Below are 25,067 nucleotides of genomic sequence, written 5' to 3'. Positions count from 1 at the left end.
TTAAATGACCCTCACATTTAAGGAATTTGTTCATATCTAAGATAGCAATGCTAATACACATGCATATCAAAACCCTAGGCAACCTCCCCTCCGAAAGCAATAACTTATTGCAATTCGATTTATTAGTTCACTAATAAGTTGTACTCCTCAGAGCAGCGAGCTGGCAGAATCGTTAGCACACCAGGTGAAATGCTTAGCGGTATTTCATCTGCCGTTACATTCCGAGTTCAAATTCCGCTGAGGTCGACTTTGCCTTTCATCCTTTTGGGGTCGATTAAATAAGTACCATTTATACACTGGGGTCGATATAATCGACTTGATCCCTTTGTCTGATTTTGTTTGTCCCCTCAATGTTTAGCCCTCTGTGGGCAATAAAGAAATAAATACATTCATGATTGTAGGGTGGCGAGCTGGCAGAATTGTTAGCATGCCAAGCGAACTGCCTAGTGGTATTTCATCTGCCGTTAAGTTCTGAGTTCAAATTCCGCTGTGGTCGACTTTGCCTTTCATCCTTTCAGGTTCGATTAAATAAGTACCAGTAATGCACTGGGGTCAATGTAATCAACTTAATCCCTTTGTCTGTCCTTGTTTGTCCCCTCTATGTTTAGCCCCCATCCACTGTGGGTAATGAAGAAATAAAGAAGTTGTGCTCCCTCCTATCTCTCCTATTGTAATTATTTTCAACTCCTTCAAATCATATCTTATTTGTTTTAGTTATTAGTATCTGTGGCAATGTTGGGTCACATCCTTGAAGAAATATATATACATACACATATATATACAATGGGCTTCTTTCAGCTTCCATCTACCAAATCCACTCACAAGGTTTTGGTCGGCCTGAGGCTTATAGTAGAAAACACTTACCCAAGGTGCCATGCAATGGGTCTGAACCTGGAACCATGTGGTTGGTAAGCAAGCTACATACCACACAGCCATATATATATGCATGAAAGTATAAATATTACTAAAATAACATTAATATCTAGCAAGAATAATTCTACCAATATTGGTAGAATTATAATTCTACCAATTATAATAATACCAATATTGGTAGAATTATAATTCTACCAATATGGTGATTTATTCTTGCTGGATATTAATATTATTTTAGTAATATTTATATTTTCATGCATATTTTTTCACTGATCTTGGTTTTTATTATGATTGAGGCTATCAGCCGAGTAAACAGGCAGAGATGTAATGGATATTTTGTTTTTAATTTGGTTGCCCACGGTAGACTCAACTAAAGATAAACCAATCAGATTTGTACTCACACAAGTGATCTGAAGAATTTGAAACTGCAGTATTGAGTTTTCCTCTATTCCTTTAACAGTCTCCATAGAGGTAAGACAGAATTTTCCTATATTCATCGCCTGCACCCATCTCTGCCTGTAAATATTCAGTGAAGCTCTACATAGCTCTGTAAACTCACTGGCTGCTATTTCTAGCAATGATCATACTTCGTGTACACTTGCTTTATATATTTATATTTGTATATCATCATTTATATTTATTGGGTCATCCCATAAATAATGCGTTTTTTTTTTAAAACTTCATTTATTTTTCAAAATTAAGATAACAAAGTTCTTTATGAATCTGAAATATACTTCATTTTCTACAACACTCTTCCCTCTATCTGGCAGACTTACAAGGCCCCTCTTCTAACTTGTCTGTGATGACCTAGTCTACAGAATTCATATATTTTTTGTCCAAATGATTTTGAATACAGTACAATAAGTGATAATCAGATGGGGCAATGTCCAGCTAATATGGTGGGTGGGGCATCGTTTCCCACGATGGCAGAATTTGAACACACAACATAAAGACAGACGAAATACCTATTTCTTTACTACCCACAAGGGACTAAACACAGAGGGGACAAACAAGGACAGACAAATGGATTAAGTCGATATATCAACCCCAGTGCGTAACTGGTACTTAATTTATCGACCTCGAAAGGATGAAAGGCAAAGTTGAGCTTGGTGGAATTTGAACTCAGAACGTAGCAGCAGACGATATACCATTAAGCATTTCGCCTGGCGTGCTAACATTTCTGCCAGCTTGCCGTCTGGCAGAGTCCACAAAATTGAAAATATTTGGCCTTGTATCTGGTTTGAATATTATTGGATATCAGAATGCTGTGCTTTCAACTTCAGCAAGCCACAAGTCATGGTTTATAACCTACCCCAGTCTCAGAGTTCCTACAAATGTCATGAAAGTGGTTCTTTCTCCATAAAAAAGGGAGAAAAAAATGGTGCATAATATAATATGCAGTGAGAAGCTGTCAGTTTAACGTGACAATCTGTTGATGTTTTATGAGTATTAAGTGTGGCTGTAAAAAGTTATGGAAGAAATTTTCTATATAAAATTAGTTTTTGAAAAATGATTAATATGGCGCTTGTAAGAGCAGCAAACAAAAGAGTCTTGTGTTGCAAATGAGAAGAAATATTATTCCCATGAGTAAGTAATGTAGACATCAACAGATTGTAATCAGGATATAAATTCATTAGCCAAACTTCTTTGACAACAATATATATAAAATGCAAAAACTGAAAATTTTCAGCAAAATAAGCCACAGACATTAGCAAAATCTCCCCCCAAACAACACTGTTATCTTTTAAGGACATATAAAGTAGTGTAGTCTGGGATAATTATAATCTATGTAAAAACAAAAAAGAAATAACACGAGATAATTTTTTTCTACTCTAGGCACAAGGCATGAAATTTTGGGGGAGGGGGCCAGTTGATTAGATTGACCCCAGTATGCAACTAGTACTTAATTTATCGACCCCGAAAGGATGAAAGGCAAAGTTGACCTCAGCAGAATTTGAACTCAGAACATAAACACAGACAAAATAGTACTAAGCATTTTGACCAGTGTGCTAATGATTCTGGCAGCTTGCCGCCTTTAATCTTTTCTACTCTAGGTACAAGGCCTGAAATTTTTGGGGAGGGAGACAGTCAATTAGATCGACCCTAGTGCGCAACTGGTACTTAATTTATAGACCCTGAAAGGATGAAAGGCAAAGTTGACCTCGACAGAATTTGAACTCAGAACGTAAAGACAGACAAAATACTGCTAAGCATTTTGCCCAGCGTGCTAATGATTCTGCCAGCTTGCTGCCTTTAATCTTTTCTACTCTAGGTACAAGGCCTGAAATTTTGCAGGAGGGGACCAGTCAATTAGATCGACCCCAGTACACAACTGGTACTTAATTTATTGACCTCGAAAGGATGAAAGGCAAAGCTGACCTCGGTGGAATTTGAACTCAGAACGTAACGGCAGATGAAATGCTGCTAAGCATTTCGCCTGGAGTGCTAATGATTCTGCCAGCTTGCTACCTTAATAGCTGTAGATAATTGCAACTAGAATGTCTTTCTTCTCACATCTGTTCAACTAGAGTTAAAGATCAATGATTTCCATCAGAGAATTTTCTCGATGAGTAATATTCATACCAAAAATTTACCCAGCAGCATGAATAACAATAACACTAATATCTTATGTTGTTGTATTTGGGGATGGTCATTTTGCCAGTTTAGCCAATAAAAACACACGCACTATCTATTTGGTATTAATTTGCTTCAGCGTTATTTATTTTTTACATTAATCTTAATCTTATTTCAGCAAATTAACACCAAAATATAATGCGTGTGTTTTTATTGGCTAAACTGGCAAAATGACCATTCCTAAATACAACAACATCTGCTTCAACACATGATTTCACATCAAGAATCTTGCAAAACAAATATATAAACGTATATATATCTTACTTACTTTACTTGCAACGATTACATTCACAGCTGCAGACATCAGGGTAATACATCACGGTTTCACTTTGCTGGGCTCCACACAGAGCAATAACTTCCTTAATTTTCGATGTTCTGCTCTGACAGCATAAGCATTGATTGTCAAAGATATCATTATAATTATAGAACTTTTGTTCTGTGAGAAGTTTCGGTACAGAATAGCTTCCACCACATTCACCAGAGCAATACGATACCTTCACTTTTTCAACAGAGCGGCAATTGCTTGTCTTGTTTTCCAGGAATATGAATTTCGACTTCAATGCACATTGTATTTCTGAAAGAAATAGGATTTTGTTAGTTAAACTTTTTTCAGCTCATGGAACACCTGTTCTCTTTTATCTTTTACTTGTTTCAGTCATTAGATTGTGGCTATGCTGGAGCACCACCTTGAAGAATTTTAGTTGAATAAATTGACATCAGTAGTTATCTTGTTTTAAGCTTTACTCTATCATTCCATTTTGCTGAGCTGCTAAGTTACAAAGAGGTAAACCCACAAACACAGGCAAAAAGACACACACATGCATAAACACACACACGCACACACACACACACACACACACACACACACACACACACAGCTGGGTGGAGGTGCTTATCTCCCCCTTGTAAACTTAAGGACACAGGAAATGTGTCAAGGCCAACAGGAAGTGTTGCTGGTACCTAGGGCTAAATAGCTGTAATATGATTCCCTTTATGGGACTGTCACATTAAGTTGACAGTATACAACTACTTTATTGTACCACTACTGCATAAATCTCTCTGAGATATTTAGAAATGTATTATTCATATATATATATATATATATATATATATAAAGGGTAAAGACCCCCTTCGGTCATGAATGACCTTGGGATTGCACCTAGAAAGTTAACCTCCTAGACACAAGTCCGGGCAAGGTTGTTTATGGAAGACCAGCAGTCGCCCATGCATACCAGCCTCCCCTCTCCACGCCACCAGTGTTATCCAAGGGAAAGACAAAGGTCGATACAGCTTGGCACCAGTGACGTCGCAACTCATTTCTACAGCTGAGTGAACTGGAAATAAAGTGCCTTGCTCAAGAACACAACACGCAGCCCGTCCGGGATTCGAGCTCACAACCTCACGATCGTAAGCTCGACGCTCTAACCACTGAGCCATGCGCCTTCACAAACTAGCTGAAACAAGGCTAATATATATATATATATATATATATATTATATATATATTATATATATATATATACACACACACAACACACACACACACAACACACAATAGGCTTCTTTCAGTTTCCAGCCACCAAATCTACTCACAAGGTGCTGGTTGGCCCATGACTATAGCAGAAGACACTTGTCAAAGGTGCCACAGAGTCAGATTGAATCCAGAAGTAAACTTCTTGCCACACAGTCATGAAATCATTGAAGAAATCTTGAAGAAAACCTATCACATTTTACTGAAATTTTTCAGATATCTCATACATAAATATTATTTATATTTTCGGCATAAGAGTGTCTGTGTGGTAAGTAGCTTGCTTACAAACCACATGGTTCCAGGTTCAGTCCCACTGCATGGCACCTTGGGTAAGTATATTCTACTATAGTCTCAGGCTGACCAAAGCCTTGTAAGTGGATTTGGTAGAGAGAAACTGAAAGAAGCTCCTCATATATATGTATATAAATTAGAAAAAAAACCACCTTTTAAAGGTTTTTAATATTATTTTGCAATTTACTTAATCATCGGTATATTATTGTTATTTTAATTTTAATATTTCTATTATATGTAATTTTCTAGATGGTGTAATTTAATTGTTCATTTTGAATTGATAAAAGGTTTTTTTTAATAATTTCTATATATATATATATTATATTTTGTGAAATTTAATTTAGTATTTCTAAATTGAATTTTTCCCTGTAAGTTAGAATAATATTCCCCCAAATAATTATTAATATATATATATATATATAAATGTATGCGTGTGTGTATGTTTGTGTTTGTCCCCTCAACATTGCAGAACGTACTGGGTGCTTTTCATGTAGCTCCAGCATGGCTGCTTTTACGTGCCTTTGTTTCAGTTAATTTTGAAAATTACAAAAAAGTTTGTAAAGTAACTTCCATTATTAACCCAGTTTTTGGAACATGAATTAGCAAGAAATTTTCATGGAAACTTTTAATTTCGACCACTTTAAAACAGGAAGTGAGTAACATAGAAATAAAGGTAGGCTTGGGCAGAATCTTGGTATAAAAAGGGTTAATTTGTGTAATGGAATTATTTGGAAGAATGTGCTGAGTTGCATTTTGTGTGGCTCTTGTATGATGTATTGATTTCAGAGTTATAGTAAAGCTTTGGTATCACTACTACAGCTTGACATTATATCATCATCATCATCGTTTAACGACCGTTTTCCATGCTAGCATGGGTTGGACGGTTCGACCGGGGTCTGGGAAGCCAGGAGGCTGTACCAGGCTCCAGTCTGATCTGGCAGTGTTTCTACAGCTGGATGCCCTTTCTAATGCCAACCACTCCGTGAGTGTAGTGGGTGCTTTTTTTACATGCCACCGGCACAGGTGCCAGAGGAGGCTGGCAGCGGCTACGATCGGTTGGTGCTTTTTACGGGCCATCAGCACAGAAGCCAGTCAAGGCGGTGTTGGCATTGTCCACGTTTGGATGGTGCTTTTTACGTGCCACCGGTATAGGTATCACAACTACAATTTCCATTTGATATTTATTTTGATGTTGCTGTACTTGACTCAATAGGTTTCCTAAGAGATTTTTTTTATTACTGAAGATGTGCTTTTATAGACAGCCATATTTTCTGCCTGATGCTGTCTACAATGAAGTGTCAAAAGTTTGTGGCACTTAGCACTGTGGCCATTGGAGATATGTCTGTGAACAGGTTTTGGGAGTGCAACAAAGCTTGTTAACACTTCATAGTAGACAGTACTTGCTAGAAATAAATTAAAAGTGAAAGTAACAGATTTTGAGTGTTCTTGCTTTTGTAATGGAAGTTATCTCTGCAAAAGTGGAGGCGCAATGGCCCAGTGGTTAGGGCAGCGGACTCGCGGTCGTAGGATCGCGGTTTCAATTCCCAGACCGGGCGTTGTGAGTGTTTATTGAGCGAAAACACCTAAAAGCTCCACGAGGCTCCGGCAGGGATGGTGGTGATCCCTGCTGTACTCTTTCACCACAACTTTCTCTCACTCTTACTTCCTGTTTCTGTTGTACCTGTATTTCAAAGGGCCGGCCTTGTCACTCTCTGTGTCACGCTGAATATCCCCGAGAACTACGTTAAGGGTACACGTGTCTGTGGAGTGCTCAGCCACTTACACGTTAATTTCACGAGCAGGCTGTTCCATTGATCGGATCAACCGGAACCCTCGTCGTCGTAACCGACGGAGTGCTTCCATCATCTCTGCAAAAGTTACCTGGTAAATAGTAGATGGAATCTAAATAAGACCAATGCCTATCAGCTGATTGTCACCTGACATATAAACTTAATGCAATAAATGATTTTGTGAACCATAGGAGCTCTCAGGGTCATTACTTAAAACTTTCCCAATATAATATGCTAGAGTACGAGTAATAAACTTGGATAATACAATTAGAGTGATAGTAATGTTCTCAAGTAATCTGTCTCTTATCCCTCATTAATCCTCATAGTTAATCTAAAGCAAACGATAATATGTGTCCCATACAGAGAGTTAAACATTTATTTGTAGTGCAAGTTAATATTTTCACACCTGCTTGAATGCCTCCACCACACCTGTGGTAAATGAAATGCAGAAACAATTTGAAAATGCTAATGTGAAATTTGTAAAATGCATAATTCATTATGAAAAGTTTTTGAATAAAATTTCTCTATTTACCTTCTTTCTTTCGACAAACTGGACAACAAGGATCAGTCTCCAAGTAAAATAAGGTTTCATCCTACAATGTCATAAAAATGGAATGTGATTAAATAAATGTTTTAATTATTGATTTCTAACATAATTTCCATAGGAGATGCCTTGCTTGTGTCTCCAACAATAAAGGAAGAAAATTTACAAGTCTTCTCATCTTGGTTGATTAAAGTTACATTGTAACAATATAAATTCTGTAGCAGACTTTGAACCTGTGAGAACTGCTTAAAAATATTTCATTTGATTCACTAAGAAATTATGGAATACTTAAATGTATCAAAGGAAAGTATAACTATTGTTAGGGATTATCAAGTCATAGTGTGTCACATGTAAAAACATTCGAGCAAGGTCGTTGCCAGTACCGCCTGACAGGCCCCTGTGCAGGTGGCACGTAAAAAGCACCCACTACACTCTTGGAGTGGTTGGTGTTAGGAAGGGCATCCAGCTGTAGAAACTCTGCCAGATCAAGATTGGAGCCTGGTGCAGCCATCTGGTTCACCAGTCCTCAGTCAAAATCGTCCAACCCATGCTAGCATGGAAAATGGACGTTAAATGATGATGATGAGGATGAGTGTTAGCCTTAGTAAAATGTTTAGAAGAAAATTTATAATTAAAGCTGTCAACAGTATAATGGTTTAGCTAACTCACCACCTTCACAAATACACACACATAGTGTCATCAGTTTTAATAAGTGCATTGTTCTTTCCGGGCATGAGTTGGACAAAACAAGTTAAAGCAGTATTTTGTGGACAAAAGCCAATCCTGCTGCCAGTCTTAACTTGTTTCTAAGTAAGGTGCTTTATCTCCTGGACTTTCACCTGACAAACCACACAATGGTGGGACATGTTTTTTAAAGCAGGTGTAAACAATAATGCTTCTTCAGAAATAGTGATATTATTTAAAGCTAAAGTGGTATTTTATCTGCTGCTGTGTTCTGAGTTCAAATTCTGCCGAGGTTGACTTTGCCTTTCATCCTTTCTGGGTTCATAAAATAAGTACCAGTTGAACACTAGGGTCAATGTATTCGACTCATCCCCACCTTCCCCAAGCTGCCCTTGTGGTAACACTTTGAAATAATAATTATTATTATCATTATTAAGGTGGCGAGCTGGCAGAAATGTTAGCACACTGGGCAAAATGCTTAGCAGTATATCGTCTGTCTTTACATTCTGAGTTCAAATTCCACTGAGGTCAACTTTGCCTTTCATCCATTCGGGGTCAATAAATTAAGTACCAGTTGCATACTAGGGTTGATCTAATTGACTGGCCTCCACTCCTGAAAAAAGTTTTGGGCCTTGTGCCTAGAGTACAAAAAAGAATCGTTAGCACACTCGGTGAAATGCTTAGCGGTATTTTGTCTGCCGCTAGGTTTTGAGTTCAAATTCTACCGAGGTTGACTTTAACTTTCATCCTTTTAGGGTTGATAAATTAAGTACTGGTCAAGTACTGGAAGGGGGGGGGGTTGATGTAATCAACTTACCCTCTCCTCCAAAATTTCAAGCCTTGTGCCCCCAGATCTCTTATCTGTTATTTATTTCAGTCATTAAACTGTGGCCATGCTGGGGCACCACCTTGAAGAATTTTACTCAAATGGATTGACCCCAGTATTTTTTTATTATTTTAAGCCTGTTTTGGTATTTATTCTATTGTATCTGTTGCCTAACTGCTAAGTTATAGGGACCTAAACACACTGAGACAAATAATCAAGCAGGTGTGTGGGTGGGTAAATACAAACAGAAAGATGCACACACACACACGCACACACACACACGCACACACACACACACACACACACACACACACACACACACACACACACACACACACACACAGAGTCACCCACACACTCACCCATGCACACACATTTTATTTTATTCTTTTATTTGTTTCAGTCATTTGACTGTGGCCGTGCTGGAGTACCGCCTTAAATATGGCGGGCTTCTTTCAGTTTATGCCTATCAAATCTACTCACGTGGCTTTGGTCAGCCTGAGGCCATAGTAGAAGACACTTGCAAAATATTCCAGGTAGTGGGATTGAAACCAGAACCATGTGGTTGGGAAACAAACTTCTTACCACAGAGCCACGCTGGCACCTACACATACTACAAACACACACCCATACACACACACTTCACATACATAGAGAGATAGTTATGGATCCACAAGAAACTTGTCTCCAGAACAACACAGCAAGATTGAACCCAAAACCATGTCATCATAGATATAACTCCGCAGCTGCACTTGCAAAAAGTTTTAAGAAGATGTAAGAGTGGTTGTGTGATACGTAGCTTTCTTACAAACCACATGGTTCTAGGTTCAATCCCACTGTGTGGCACCTTGGGCAAGTGTCTTCTACTATAGCCTTGGGCTGACCAAAGCCTTGTGAGTGGATTTGATAGACGGAAACTGAAAGAAGCCCATTGTATATATGTATGTATGTATGTATGTATGTGTATGTGTTTGTGTGTCAGTGTTTGTTCCCCCACAACATTGCTTGACAACTGTTGCTGGTGTGTTTATATCTTTGTAACTTATATATATATATGCATGTATGTATATGTTTGTGTGTCTGTGTTTGTCCCCCTACCATTGCTTGACAACCGATGGTGGTGTGTTTACGTCCCGTAACTTAGCGGTTCAGCAAAAGAGACTGATAGAATAAGTACTAGGTTTACAACGAATAAGTCCTGGGGTCGATTTGCTTGACAAAAGATGGTGCTCCAGCATGGCCACAGTCAAATGATTGAAACAAGTTAAAGAAATAAAAAAGAGAAAAAGATTTAAGTAATCAGTTATAAACTTACCTTTTTACACGAAGGTGATTTACAAATTGGGTGACATCTTGTTTTACCTGCAATGCATTCGCATTTGGAACAATTGTTTTTAGGGTTAGTCCACATTTCATTCTCCTGAGAAATAAATAATATTGAGTTACAACAACTTGAGTCACATAATTATTAACAGAATTTAGTATCAGTCACATTGCATAGCTTTAGAATAGACTGCAAAATTATTTCTTTGCGATACTATAAAATTATGTTTGTTCCTTCTCGAGCCAAGCCTGGCTCATAAGGGCCGGTTTCCGGGTTTCCTTGGTGCATAGGATCCCCACCTAGATGGGACACTGATCCATTGCAGGTGAGCTGCAAGATGCAGGAGGAAAGAGTGAGAGAAAGTTGTGGCGAAAGAGTCAGCAGAAGTTCGCCATTACCTTCTGCCGGAGCTGCATGGAGCTTAGGTGTTTCACTCATAAACACACACATCGCCCGGTCTGAGATTCAAACCCGCGATCCCTCGACCGTGAGTCTGTTGCTCTAACCACTAGGACATGTGTCTCTACACTATAAAATTAGATTATGGTAAATTCTAAAATTGGAAAAGAAAGCTTCGTTAATTTAACAGAACAAATATACTAATGGGTTTCCTAATTAGTTTATCTGTCCTTCTCAAAGATATATTCATAAACGTAAAATGTATAATTAGCTAAATTATCAAAATCTGTTTTTTTTTTTTCAATTTTTTATTTTCATCAATCAGTTATTTGGAAAGCTAAAATTAAAAGAAAATGTGTTAAAAGCTATGATAACTTTAAGCAAATACAAAATAAATTAACCTAACTTAGACTTACCTGTTTTATTAAACCACCAACATAACAAAATACACTGCAATCTTGTCTTGGAACACATTTGCCTCTTAAGTCTCTAAAAAAGTTCTTTTTGCATTTACAGCCTTTCTGTGGTGCCTTACATAAGGAATTATTCATAGGTCCGAAAATATTGTTGCATGTGTTATCGCATACGGGCTCAGTTGACCATATTTCTCCTTTGCCACATGCTGAAATTCAGTATATATATTACAGAGGTAAAATATCTCTTGAAACATATCACGTAACATAATAATGAAAAAAAAAAACAGTTATCATCATCATCACCATTATCATTGTTTAACGTCCGCTTTCCATTCTGGCATGGGTTGGACGGTTTGACAGAGGACTGGCAAACCAGAAGGCTACACCAGGCTCCAATCTGATTTGGCAAGGTTTCTACAGCTGGATGCCCTTCCTAACGCCAACCACTCTGAGAGTGGGTGCTTTTTACATGCCACTGGCATGGGTGTCTGTCATGAGGCACTGGCATTGGCCACACTCAAATGGTGCTTTTTATGTGCCACCGGCACGGGTGTCAGTCAGGTGGCTCTGGCATCAGCTACACTCAAATGGTGCTTTTTATGTGCCACTAGCACAGGTGCCAGTCAGTTGGCTCTGGCATTGGCCACACTCAAATGGTGCTTTTTATGTGCCACCGGCATGGGTGCCAGTCAGGTGGCTCTGGCATCGGTTATGTGTAAATGGTGCTTTTTATGTGCCACTGGCATGGGAGCCAGTCAGGTGACTCTTGCATCAGTCACACTCAAATGGTGCTTTTTACGTGCCAATGGCATGGGTGCCAGTTAGGCGGCACTGGCATTGGCTACACTGGTGGTGCTGGCAACGGCAATGCCCAAATGGTGCTTTTTACGTGCCACCTGCACAGGAGCCAGTCCAGTGGCACTGGTGACGATCTCGCTCGATTGTTTCACATGCCATCAGCAGAAGTGCTAGTAAGGTGACGCGGTAACGATCACTCTCGAATGGTGTGCTTAACGTGCCATCGGCACGAAGGCCAGCTTGTTGCTCTGGCAAGGATCTCTCTCATTTGGTACTCTTAGTGCTCCGTAACACAACTTAGTGGTTGGGGTTCAGCCCATGGTTGTAAAGTGTGAGTTTTATTTCTGGCATTGTGTCCTTGAGCAAGACACTCTGTTTCACGTTGTCCCAATCCATTCTGCTAGCAAAAATGGGTCATACCTGTAATTCAAATGGCCAGCCTTGTTGCATTCAGTATGGTGCTGAATCTCTCTGAAAACTACACAGGTCTGTGGAGTCCTCAGCCACTTGCCCGTTAATTTCACAAGCAGGCTGTTCCACTGATCGGATCAACTGGAACTCTTCTTGTTGTAACCCATGGAGTGACATGTTTGTGGTGTTATGGGCTGTGATGGAGCCAGGTGGTGTAGGTGGAGGGGATTGCAGATGAGGTGGACAGAAGTAAGAAATATTACAGGGGCCAGTGAGACAGGCAGAGGGCATGCGTGGGCAGGAAGCACGTGTCGTCAGTTCGAGCAGAGACGGCAGCGAAACAAGACGTGTTTAATTCGTGAGGGTGACTGCTGATTCCGCCTAGGTCAACAGGGAGTTGGACAATTCAAGAGGAACCAATTAGCCAGACGAAAGCTCTGATCTCCAATGTCTGTTTTGTAATGGTAGCCACAGCTGGATGTCCTTCCTAATGCTAGCCATTTTACTAGGAGCACAAGGTTCATTTCCCCCCCCTTTTTAACAGTTTAGAGAAATTGAGATGAATGTTTACTTACTGCATTTTTTGGCCAGTTTGCATTCTCTTTCTTCCGTTTGAGTCTTGCAGACAGATCTATTTCTTCGTCTCCTGGAAACTCTAAAAGTTCTTTTGCTGACACCTTTGTTACACTGACCCACACAAGGTGACCATCTTGTCCATTTACCACATCTCACTGGAGTGAAAGAAACAGATTCATGAGAAAAAGTATAAAACAGTTTAACAAGTTGCTTTTGTTTTGAGAAGATCTGTTCAGTATAAAATTTTGAACAAATGACACAAAGCTAATATGATGTTTGAGAAACATTTCTCAGCCAAACTTAGTTACTTAGGTGTAGGAGTGGCTGTATTGTAAGTAGCTTGCTTACGAACCACATGGTTCTGGGTTCAGTCCCACTGTGTGACACCTTGGGCAAGTGTCTTCTACTATAGCCTCGGGCCGACCAAAGCCTTGTGAGTGGATTTGGTAGACAGAAACTGAAAGAAGCCCGTCGTATATATGTATATATATATATATATATATATATATCAAACTAAAGTCATTGAACATATATATATATATATATATATATATATATATATATATATGTATGTATATATATATATATATATATAATATATATATATATATGTATGCGTGTGTGTGTCTGTGTATACATTTGTGTGTCTGTGTTTGCCCCAATAACATTGCTTGACAATCGATGCTGGTGTGTTTACGTCTCCGTAACTTAGTGGTTTGGCAAAAGAGACCGATAGATAAGTACTAGGCTTACAAAGAATAAGTCCTGGGGTCGATTTGCTTGACTAAAGGCTATGCTCCAGCATGGCCACAGTCAAATGACTGAAACAAGTAAAAGAGTAAAAGAGTAGTTAGTTTATAACCATTTGTCATCAAGTAGGGTATAAATCAGTGGTTCTCGATGTGGGCAGTACTTCTCCTTAGGGGATGGTGGGAAATTAAATATAGATGCTCAAAGTCAAAGAGGAGCACTGAGACAGTGGGAAACGGGGCATGAGGGATGCTTCTCAACAGTTTTTTTTTGTCTTCATCTCTTATTTAAATACAGAAGACCCTACTTTATAAATCCATCTTGAACCACCTATTTTGGATTTATTAAATGAGGGATTTATTAACAGCGGGGAACAAAATTTGTTGATTGACTAAACCTTACTTACTTTTTACTTTTTTTGCTTTTTACTGGTTTCAGTCATTTGACTGTGGCCATGCTGGAGCACTACCTTTAGTCGAGCAAATCGACCCAAGGACTTATTCTTTGTAAGCCTAGTACTTATTCTATCAGACCTTTTTGCCAAACTGCTAAGTTACGGGGACGTAAACACACCAGCATCGGTTGTCAAGATATGTTGGGGGGACAAACACTGACACACAAACATATACACACACATACATATATATATATATATATATATATTATATATATATATATATATATATATATATTGATCTATTTTTGGATGATGGAGTGTACAGCATGACAGCTGGCTGGCTGTGGCTGCTGGAGCCTACCTGTCAGTATTTAATGTGACCCCCCCCCCCACAAAAACCACTTGATTCATTCACTGCCACATGTTGAAACTTTAGGAAGAAGCAGCAACAGTTGGATTTATTAAGTGAGAGATTTTTGATACATTAAGTGGGTAGATTTATTATCAATGGATTAATAAAGCGGGATCTACTGTATTAACTTTTGTAAATGTGTTAAATGCTGTTTGATAATAATTTTTTTGTTAAATGCAATTACTATAACAGTATTAGCAATAATAACGAAGCATTAGCAAGAATAATTAATGCTAAATATGAGTAAATAAATAAATAAATAAATAAATGAAACTGGTTATAAACTACTTGTGCTTATAGTATTTGCTTACAGCAAGGTGGTGGTTTGGTAAGTCCCTCACCTCAAACTTGTGTCCTGAGTATTTTGTCCCTTCTATGTTTAGCCCTGCATGGCCAATAAAGGAGTGGCTGTGTGGTAAGTAGCTTGCTAACCAACCACATGGTTCCAGGTTCAGTCCCACTGCGTGGCATCTTGGGCAAGTGTCTTCTGTTATAGCCCCGGGCCGACCAATGCCTTGTGAGTGGATTTGGTAGACCGAAGCTGAAAGAAGCCTGTCATATATATGTATATATATATATATATATATATATATATATGTGTGTGTGTGTGTGTGTATGTGTGTTTGTGTGTCTGTGTTTGTCCCCCTAGCATTGCTTGACAACCGATGCTGGTGTGTTTACGTCCCTGTCACTTAGCGGTTCAGCAAAAGAGACCGATAGAATAAGTACTGGGCTTACAAAGAATAAGTCCCGGGGCCGATTTGCTCAACAAAAGGTGGTGCTCCAGCATGGCCGCATTCAAATGACTGAAACAAGTAAAAGAGGAAAAGAGTATATGTGTAGAGGTGCAATGGTCCAGTGGTTAGGGCAGCGGACTTGTGGTCGTAGGATCGTGGTTTCGATTCCCAGACCGAGTGTTGTGAGTGTTTATTGAGCAAAAACACCTAAAGCTCAACGAGGCTCCGGCAGGGGGTGGTGGCGAACCCTGCTGTACTCTTTTGCCACAACTTTCTCTCATTCTTTCTTCTGTTGGCTTGCTCGCTTAGCCAGCAGGGTGGCGTCATTTGAAGGCTAAAAACAATGTGAAGCGCATTGTGACCAGCGATGTGTAGCAACATCTGATAGACTGGTTGGTCACGGTGATCACGGTGATATTTATATATGTAGAGAATGTGTTGTATTGCACCTTTGACATACGATATGATGGAATGATAATAATAATGTCCTTGCAAATTGTTCTACTCAAGATACTCGTAATAACCCTCGACAGTATGCAACTCTCAACTTTACTCTGCTCTGAAGGCTGTCTGTGCATGTCCATTTCTATTGTGGCACAGTCCATTAGGAGCCAACCAATAGGGGTGTTCTTCTTCCACACAACAGAATGATAGGTAGATAGGTAGATAGATAGATAGTTAGCTAGCTAGATAGATAGACAGATACCTAGACAGATAGACAGACAGATAGATAGAAAGATATCTAGACAGATACCTAGATAGATAGATAGATAGATAGATAGATAGATAGATAGATAGATAGATAGATAGATAGATAGAAAGACAGATACCTAGATATATAAATAGATAGATAGATAGACAGACAGATACCTAGATAGATAGATAGATAGATAGATAGATAGATAGATAGATAGATAGATAGATAGATAGATAGGCAGAAAAATAACTTGCTACTTAGATAGGTAGACAGACAGATACATAGATAGATAGACACATAGAAAGCTAGCTAGATAGATAGACTGATAGCTATGGATGTAGAATTTGAAGTTTATAGCATTTATTTCTAGGCAGTGTTTCAGACCTTTTCATTATTGAGTGATTGCTCTTGTTTTCATTTCTCTAGAAAATCTTAAAATACACTTCAAAATAACTGATCTTGGAAAATTAGCAAAATATATATTTTTTGATATATTATTAAAAAATCGTGGCTTTTAGATAATACCTCTGCAAGGCCGTACTCGACAAGTTTTTGTTCTAGTCTCAATATCTAATTTGCAAGATGAATCCTTGGTTTTCTTTCGTTCACTGATCCGAAAACCTTTACCACATGGCTTGCTGCATGTTGACCACATTGACCATTCTTCATAAATACAGCCTGTAACACGGAGAAAACAAAAATGCATGTAGTTTTAAATATCAAAATAAAGTAATACAAAATTGTAGAGATATCACCATGGAATATATTGCAATGGAATATTGTTAGTCTCTATGATCATAACTTTTGAGAGCAATTCTGGAACTAATTTAACCAAATTCGATGACTGGCACCCGGTCATTGCCAGTGCCACTGGACTGACTCCTGTGCAGGTGGCGAGTAAATAAACACCATTTCGACCCTGTATGTAGAGACCTATTGAGTCAAGTACATCAACATAAAAAAATCAATGGAAATTGTAGTTGTGATCCCTGTGCCGGTGGCACGTAAAAAGCACCATCCGAATGTGGCCGATGCTAGCGCCGCCTTGACTGGCCTCTGTGCCGGTGGAATGTAAAAAGCACCAACTGATCGCCTGGCACCTGTGCTGGTGGCACATAAAAAGCACCCACTACACTCATGGAGTGGTTGGCGTTAGGAAGGGTATACAGCTGTAGAAACACTGCCAGATCAGACTTGAGCCTGGTGCAGCCTTCTGGCTACCCAGACCCCGGTCGAACCGTCCAACCCATGCTAGCATGGAAAACGGATGTTAAACGATGATGATGATGATGATGATTCCTGGATAGCAAACAATGAAATCTATGAATAAAAAATTAAAGACTGGATTGTAGAAGAAATTTTAATACACGGATACCACAATGTACCTCGTGCAATGAATGTTGAAATTCATGACTTCAGTTTTAATTAGGCAGAAGAACAATATATCTAACGAGTTTGATATGAAGAATGTATTTAGTTGGTTGACTGACCCCCTACATGATATATTTGCTTTATTGGAGCTGATGTAGGACAATTAATCAACTAGAATGACAAAATAGTGTCAGACATATCAATTTGTTTCAGGATGTAAGACATATAACCTGAGATAACAGAAATGGTACCGTCAACTATGCCATTATTAAGCTGGGTGAAACTGAAGCAGGTATCCATTGGGTGATGCGAATAATAAGGTTATATGAAATGAAGTGAACTTTAAGACTTAGACGCAAATAGTATTTCAGAAATGTTGGGAATTAATTCTATAATATAAATTGGACATGGGCGATCGTTGTATTCTTTCTTGTCTTGAGGTTCACAGCCAAACGGCTGGGTGGACCCACAGGAAGAATGGCACACACGTGGAGAGAGGAGCACAGATTGGAACGCAGTTTGTATTTTTTCCTAACCCTCATACTTATCGAGAAAATCGATTAAAACTTTTTCTAATGGAATTTCCCTCTTTCTTCTGCCATTAAAACAACCAGTTGCTTAGAAGCTGTTTTCTGACGGGGTGGGGTGAGGAAAGTTTCATATAGCTGGAGGCTCCAATCGAAACAGGAGACCCAAAATGATAAGGTTGACAAACGCTGTCATAGATTATGCCTAACCGAAAACGATCACAGCCACATCATCCAAACAGACTGGGTGAAACCGGGCTTAGCTGCTAGTGTATTCATAAGGTGGATTTGAAATAACACAGTATCAAATGTTACTTACATGTCTTCTTCATGGTACAGTATTCATAATCAACAGCGTTTCCTGAACAGACTTTTCCCCCACAGCGTGGTAAAGGATTTGAGCAAGAGCGAGTTCTAGTTCTGATTCCACCAGGCTGGCATGTACGGCTGCAAGGTCCCCACTCAGACCAGCTTGCCCATTTTCCATCAGCTAGTCAAGTAAATTTAAAATATTTTAGAATTGTATTTAATTGAAATATTTGGTTTGCAAGATTCTTTTGAGAGTCAAAACTATTGAAAATTTTAGTAAATTAAAAATAAGAAAAAAGTGGAAATTTTACCAGTGAGTGTGTTATATTATAAGGCACAAAAAGAAAATGACTCTCCCCAGACACAACAGAATTTAATTGAAATATCAATATAAATTTAATTTTGTTTTTACTATTTTAAAATGAAATATTTAAGATAATAACATTATTATTATGTAACATTATTATTATGCTTAGCAGCATTTCATCTGACTTTATGTTCTGAGTTCAAATCCTATTGAAGTCAACATTGCCTTTTATCTTTTTGAACATCAATGAAATAAGTGCCAGTTGGACTCTGGGGTTAATCCACTTGAGCCCCTCCCACCAAATTTCAGGTCTTGTACCTGTATTAGAAAGGATTATCCCATCCCCGTATTTGGATGATCAACCAAGTCAACAACGATTCTTGTATTATAAAATAAAGGATGGCACATATGAATGACGAAGCCACCTTGAGCATGATCCTATGAACCCGGAAAAATTAAAAAACAGAGAGTTACTTACTTGCAAGTAAATGTGTTAACATGTGACATTATTGACCGAGGTTATCAAGGTCTTTCCTGTAGGCTTTTCTTTCCCTGGATAAACCTTATCTGTTTCCCCCTTTACACTCTATATCATGACATTTCTGTGATACACGACCCCCATTGATCGTTTTTGTTTCTTTTCTTTCCTTTTATGATCCCTTTTCTGTCCCCCTTTTTTTTCCTCCCCAAAAGGAAAAGCTCTACCTTGTAATTTGTCCCGTCTGTGTTCAGCCCTGTGTGGCTAATAAAGAAACATATCTAAAAATATAATACGCTTGCCTTTGTTAATACATTTCTTAAAAGGAACTCATATTCTTGATGTTGTTAGCGCTTATATTTAAGCCAAGATGACAATGGTCCAAACTCAACCAGTCTCAGAGATCATTACAACTGTTATTTCAGCAAATATCCGAAAAAGGCCAGGCTGCTTCCGTGTAAAATGAGCAACATAAACCTCAAGTTATGAATAGCTAATTTTCCTGAGGCTTGCAAAAGAATAAAATAAAATTACAGACACACATACATGCTACAAAACTGGAATGATTTTGGAATATTCTTCAATTTTTTGCCTTAGATATCTTTACTACCACCAACAACATCAGGAAATTATGAAGTACCTTATCAAAGTTTCAGATACATTGTGTTTGTAAAGTGGAATTGAAAACAAAATGGTGAAGAATTACCTTTTGCATTTGGTTGATAAAAGCAGGATATGTTTGAGGCTGTGCAATAACTGGAACATAAACGACAGAAATTTACTGTAAACTACTAAGAAACATTTCTATTGTGACTTATTCATGTTCAAAAAATACTTGAGAAAATGAAGTGATTAACCCTTTTGTTACTGTATTTATCTTTCAATGCTCTGTGTTTCTTTCAATTACATTAAATTTAGTAAAACAACTTGGTTATCATTAAGCTAGTGCTTGGAACATAAATTGTGACTGTTTGGTGGAAGATTTTAATTCAAAACTTTTGAAAACAAGACATTTGTACTCAGAGCCAGAACCAGTTTCAGCCGGGTTGGTAATGAAAGGGTTAAAGCAAATGTCAGTTCTAGTAGTGCTGTGCTCATCAAGAAACTACAAAGGTAAACGGAATACATGAGACGATTCTTATTCCTCTTGCAAGGAATCTTATTTCTCTGGTTGAAACAGACACACAAACACACACATACACACACACATATATATTTACATATACATATATACGACGGGCTTCTTTCAGTTTCCGTCTACCAAATCCATTCACAAGTCTTTGGTCAGCCCGAGGCTATAGTAGAAGACACTTACTGAAGATGCCATGCAGTGGGACTGAACCTGGAACCATGTGGTTGGTAAGCAAGCTACTTACCACACAGCACTCCTGCACCTCCACACAGCCACTAACCACTCCCAGTTATATTTATTTTAATAGTTTTTCAAAGCTAAAACACTGAAGAAAAATAATATAGTGTTTTTTAGTTCAAGTCTTCCACTTTGTTTGTTGTATTCAGTAAATTTTAAATATATGTGCTTAGCTTTATTTAAATAAGACACATAGTGACATCTGTGAAGGTGTATGGTGTTGTGGTTAGGGTATTTGACTCATAATTTTAAGGTCACATGTTCAATATTCAGTGGTACATTGGTGTCCTTGAGCAAGACACTTTATTCCACGTTGCTCCTGTGCCGGTGGCACATGAAAAACCCCATTCAAGGATGGTTGTTGCCAGTGCCACCTGACTGGCTCCCGTGCTGGTGGCACATAAAAAGCACCATTTGAGCATGGTCAATGCCAGTTCGCCTGACTGGCCATTGTGCCAGTGGCACGTAAAAAGCACCAACTACACTCCCTGAGTGGTTGGCATTAGAAAGAGCATCAAGCTGTAGAAACTTTGTCAGATTAGAGTGAAGCCTGGTGCAGCCTTCTGGCTGCAGTCAAACGGGCCAACCCATGCCAGCATAGAAAGCAGACGTTAAACAACAATGATGATGTGGAATGTAATATAAATGGTGGAACTTTGTCAATTTAGTAAGACTGTGATATGTAATACAGTTCTATATTTAAGAGATAAGGAATAATGTACATTCTTTACATTTGATGGATATTTGACCTCATCTTGTTTGTTATTAACACAACCTTTCAGCTGATGTACTCTACAGCCTTCATCAGGTGTCCTGGGGAAATTTCAAACCTGGGTCCTCATTCCTAAGATTTTTTTGATGTTATTATTATTATAATTATTCAGGCCACAGCCTGGAATCGAACTTGGAATCTTGGGGTTAGTAGGTCATGCTCTTAACCACTACGCCATATGCCCATGCATATGGCATAGTAGTTAAGAGTGTGGGCTACTAACCCCAAGATTCCGAGTTTGATTCCAGGCAGTGACCTGAATAACAACAACAACAACAACAACATCAAAAAATACCTTAGGAATGAGAACACAAGTTTGAAATTTCCCCAAGACACCTGATGAAGACTGAAGGGTATATCAGCCGAAATGTTGTGTTAACAACAAACAAGATGAGGACAAATATTCGTCAAATGTAAATAATGTAAATGATGTGATATGTAAATCCAATATAAAATAGTTTTGTTAAAGCAGTAAAACAATTAATTTAAAGTAAAATTTCTTTATAAAACTTAATATAAAGTATTCTGAATAAAATTTTACAACTTACCACACTTCACAAGAATCTTCACTGATTAATTCATTGTTATAGTAACCATTTTCTTTGAAATAACAATCAAAAGGACACGTTCCTAAGGTACAGGTTTTGTTTTCATGAATATATTCTTCACACACCGAACCATGGGAGAGTAACTTTCTGGAAAGAGAATAAGGAATTTTGGGAAAGGGTTTGTAATGGAATAATTATACAGACTTATCAGTGTCTCTTATCTTTTAACTGTTTCAGTCGTTCGGCTGTGGCCATTCTGGGGCAGTGCCTTGAAGGATTCTTAGTCAAACGAATTAACTCCAGTACTTGTTATTTTAAAGCTGGGTACTTATTCTATCAATCTCTTTTTTGCTGAACCACTAAGTCATGAGGACATAAATATACCAACACTGGTTGTCAAGCAGTGGTGGCGATGGGGGACAAACACAAACATAAAGATACATACATGCATACACACACTCACACACACACATGCACACACACACACACAAACATACACACACACACACACACACAATACGATGGACTTCTTTCAGTTCCTGTCTACCAAATCCACTTGCAAGGCTTTGGTTGGCCTGATGATATAGTGAAGGCACTTGTCCAAGGTGCCACACAGTGGGTCAGAACTTGGAACCATGTGGTTGAGAAGCAAGCTGTTTATCACACATCCACAAATTAATTTTGATTTCTTTTTTCTTTTATTTTGTGTAAGTGAAAAAGACCAATTTGTTATTAGAAGGGACATAATTTACATTCAAGAAGGATGAAATACAAAATGACCCAACTTGAAACTGAACTCTGAACACAAACGTACAAGGCAACTCACTACAGCTTTATATCGTTCTTCGGATCTTTTCACTTTGACCGGCAGATTTTAAAAATAATTTCTTTGTAACTAAACACTTTTAAACTTTCATAAACGAAATATACACTGCCAGAAGTTCTTGTTGAACTTGTTGACAAACAACAGCAGTAATTGTATTCACCTCAATAGACGCCATTGATTGGTTGAAATTGCCGAAATACAAGAAATTAAACAACAAATAGCTTACAAACTACATAGTTTTCTCAAGAACGCCAAGAGAAAACGATGTTTTATGTGACATATTCTACCAGTATATGAAGTTTAAAATTTTTTAGTTAAAAAGAAATTATTTTAAATATCTGCTGGTCAAAGTGAAAAGATCCCATTCTTCTGTTATTCAGATGAATATTAGCAGAGTTGAAATGTCTACAAAGTAACGGTATGGATCATTTGTGCAGAGGCTCTGAATTCAAATGTCAGAATGTACAGCCATTTTAGAAGACAAGAAATCTTATGTGTTGAGCAGATCCATTTGTCAGAATAAAAAGAAAGATAAAATCCCTCACTAAAAAACAGAAAGTTCTGTCTAAAATATACATTATAAACTGATTTATTCCTCTTAGCAAACTTTTTATCTTACAAGGGCTCACATTATAAAATGGACAATTTCCCACACTAGCATAAGACCACAAATCTTAGCAGAAGAGTCTAGCCAGTCATATCATACACAGTACATACATGCTTAGCACAGGTTTTTTTCATCTAACCTTGGATCGTAGAGTGACCCACTGTTCTTGAGGAGACCTATTGAGTCAAGTACATTAACACCAACATCAAAATGAAAATCAAATGGAATTTGCAGTTAAGATACTCGTGCCAGTGACAAGTTAAAAGTGCCGTCCATATGCGGCAGATGCCAGCGCCGCCCGTCTGGCGTCTGTGTCGATGACACGTAAAAGCAGCAACCGATCATGCCTGTTTACCAGCCTCCTCTGGCCCCTGTGCCAGTGGCACGTAAAAAGTACCCACTACACCTACACTCTTGGACTGGTTGGCATTATGAAGGGCATCCAGCTGTAGAAACACTGCCAGATCAGACTGGAGCCTGGTGCAGCCTCCTGGCTTCCCAGACCCCAGGTCGAACCGTCGAAGCCATGCTAGCATGGAAAACGGACGTTAAATGAGGATGATGATATGGATGAATCAAAGGCAAAAGAATTAAAATGCAGGGCAGATGAAGGGATGAAATACTTACCTAAGCATCTAATCTGACACACAACTACTTTTGCCTACTTTCTCTATAAGATTTACTTAAAAATATTCAATTAAGTTCAATTCTATTCACACACAATTTAAAAACACTATTGCAGTGATTAGATACAATAAGAGTGAGTTACCTGTAACGATATTGTATACCAGCACCACAGGTACGACTGCAAGCTCCCCAACTTGTCCATTTGGCATATACACAACCTGTAATGATTCAGTAGTTTATTTATTCTGCCGCCAAATGAAACAGTTCATATTTGTTATAGAAAAAGAATAATTTACGCTGAATAATTTGATATTGTAAAGTATACAAGCCATCTCAATATGGCTAACCACAAAGGGTGGGTGTTACTGTAGCTTTTAGCCCCAGGAGATCATCGTCTCCAGCTGGCTTTAAATACACTTTCTGTGTCCTTATGATATTTGCAAAGGGAGGTCATCCCTCTCTCATAAACCTAAGTGATACGCATGGACTGCAGTTTCGAGGTAATTTGCCTCTTGTCAACGTACGGTAATCACCGGTTTTCGATGAAGAGAGACCTGTTTGCGAATATCTATATGATGTTTTTCCCAGTAACCACTGTTACTGATTTCGAAAAACTGTCTGAAAGCAATAATAATAATTTGATATTTCTATGGAACAAACATTGGAAAATTCCCCCCAAACCATTGCCATTGGATCTTAGCTAAATATTAGACATGTCTCCATTATTAAATGTACATATATAAATTAATGAATGATCTTAACAATAAACATTTTGTTTCAGTTGCTGAGCTAATTAATAAGTGTGTATATATGTAGTGTACATTAACTAATAGTTAATAAGTGTATACTACGTGTAGTGTACACTAATTAATTAGCTCCAGGACTGAGACAAAATTTATATTTGTACATTTGATAAAGCATATTAAATCTTAACCCTTTAGTGTTCAGATTATTCTGTCAAATGTGATGTTTGTTTATTTAAAATGGTTTGAATTAATCATGCATTATCTTGTAGTTTAGAGATTTCAGTGGTGTGATTTTTTAGTTTTAGAATGACATGGTAGGGCTGAGATGAAAGGTGAGATCTGGTCAGTTTCAATATAAAACAGGTTAAATATTTTGGCCAGATATGGCTGGTTTGAATGCTAAAGGGTTAAACTAATACCCATGTCATTTATTATTTGTTTATTGTTTTGTTACTGTCCTTGCTTTCTCATTTTATATATTTTCCCCCCAT

General features: G+C 38.1%; 1 protein-coding gene across 1 annotated transcript in view; it reads right to left on the bottom strand.

Annotated features, from left to right (window-relative positions):
• LOC118762183 (mucin-2-like) overlaps nt 1-25,067 on the bottom strand; it is a 64,689-nt gene that overhangs the window by 3,209 nt on the left and 36,413 nt on the right. Inside the window, exons 18-27 of the mRNA XM_036500683.1 lie at nt 23,973-24,048; nt 21,771-21,917; nt 19,788-19,837; nt 18,307-18,477; nt 16,615-16,767; nt 13,096-13,251; nt 11,312-11,517; nt 10,488-10,592; nt 7,651-7,711; nt 3,776-4,081 (exon numbers count right to left, since the gene is read on the bottom strand). Coding sequence (XP_036356576.1) covers nt 3,777-4,081; nt 7,651-7,711; nt 10,488-10,592; nt 11,312-11,517; nt 13,096-13,251; nt 16,615-16,767; nt 18,307-18,477; nt 19,788-19,837; nt 21,771-21,917; nt 23,973-24,048 — 1,430 coding nt within the window. The 3' untranslated portion in view covers nt 3,776. The remainder of the gene's footprint in view (nt 1-3,775; nt 4,082-7,650; nt 7,712-10,487; nt 10,593-11,311; nt 11,518-13,095; nt 13,252-16,614; nt 16,768-18,306; nt 18,478-19,787; nt 19,838-21,770; nt 21,918-23,972; nt 24,049-25,067) is intronic.

Source organism: Octopus sinensis, linkage group LG2, assembly GCF_006345805.1.
Source record: "Octopus sinensis linkage group LG2, ASM634580v1, whole genome shotgun sequence".
Taxonomy (NCBI): Eukaryota; Metazoa; Mollusca; class Cephalopoda; order Octopoda; family Octopodidae; genus Octopus; species Octopus sinensis.
Note: the sequence above shows the minus strand (reverse complement) of the source record. Positions and strands in the feature narration are given on the sequence as shown.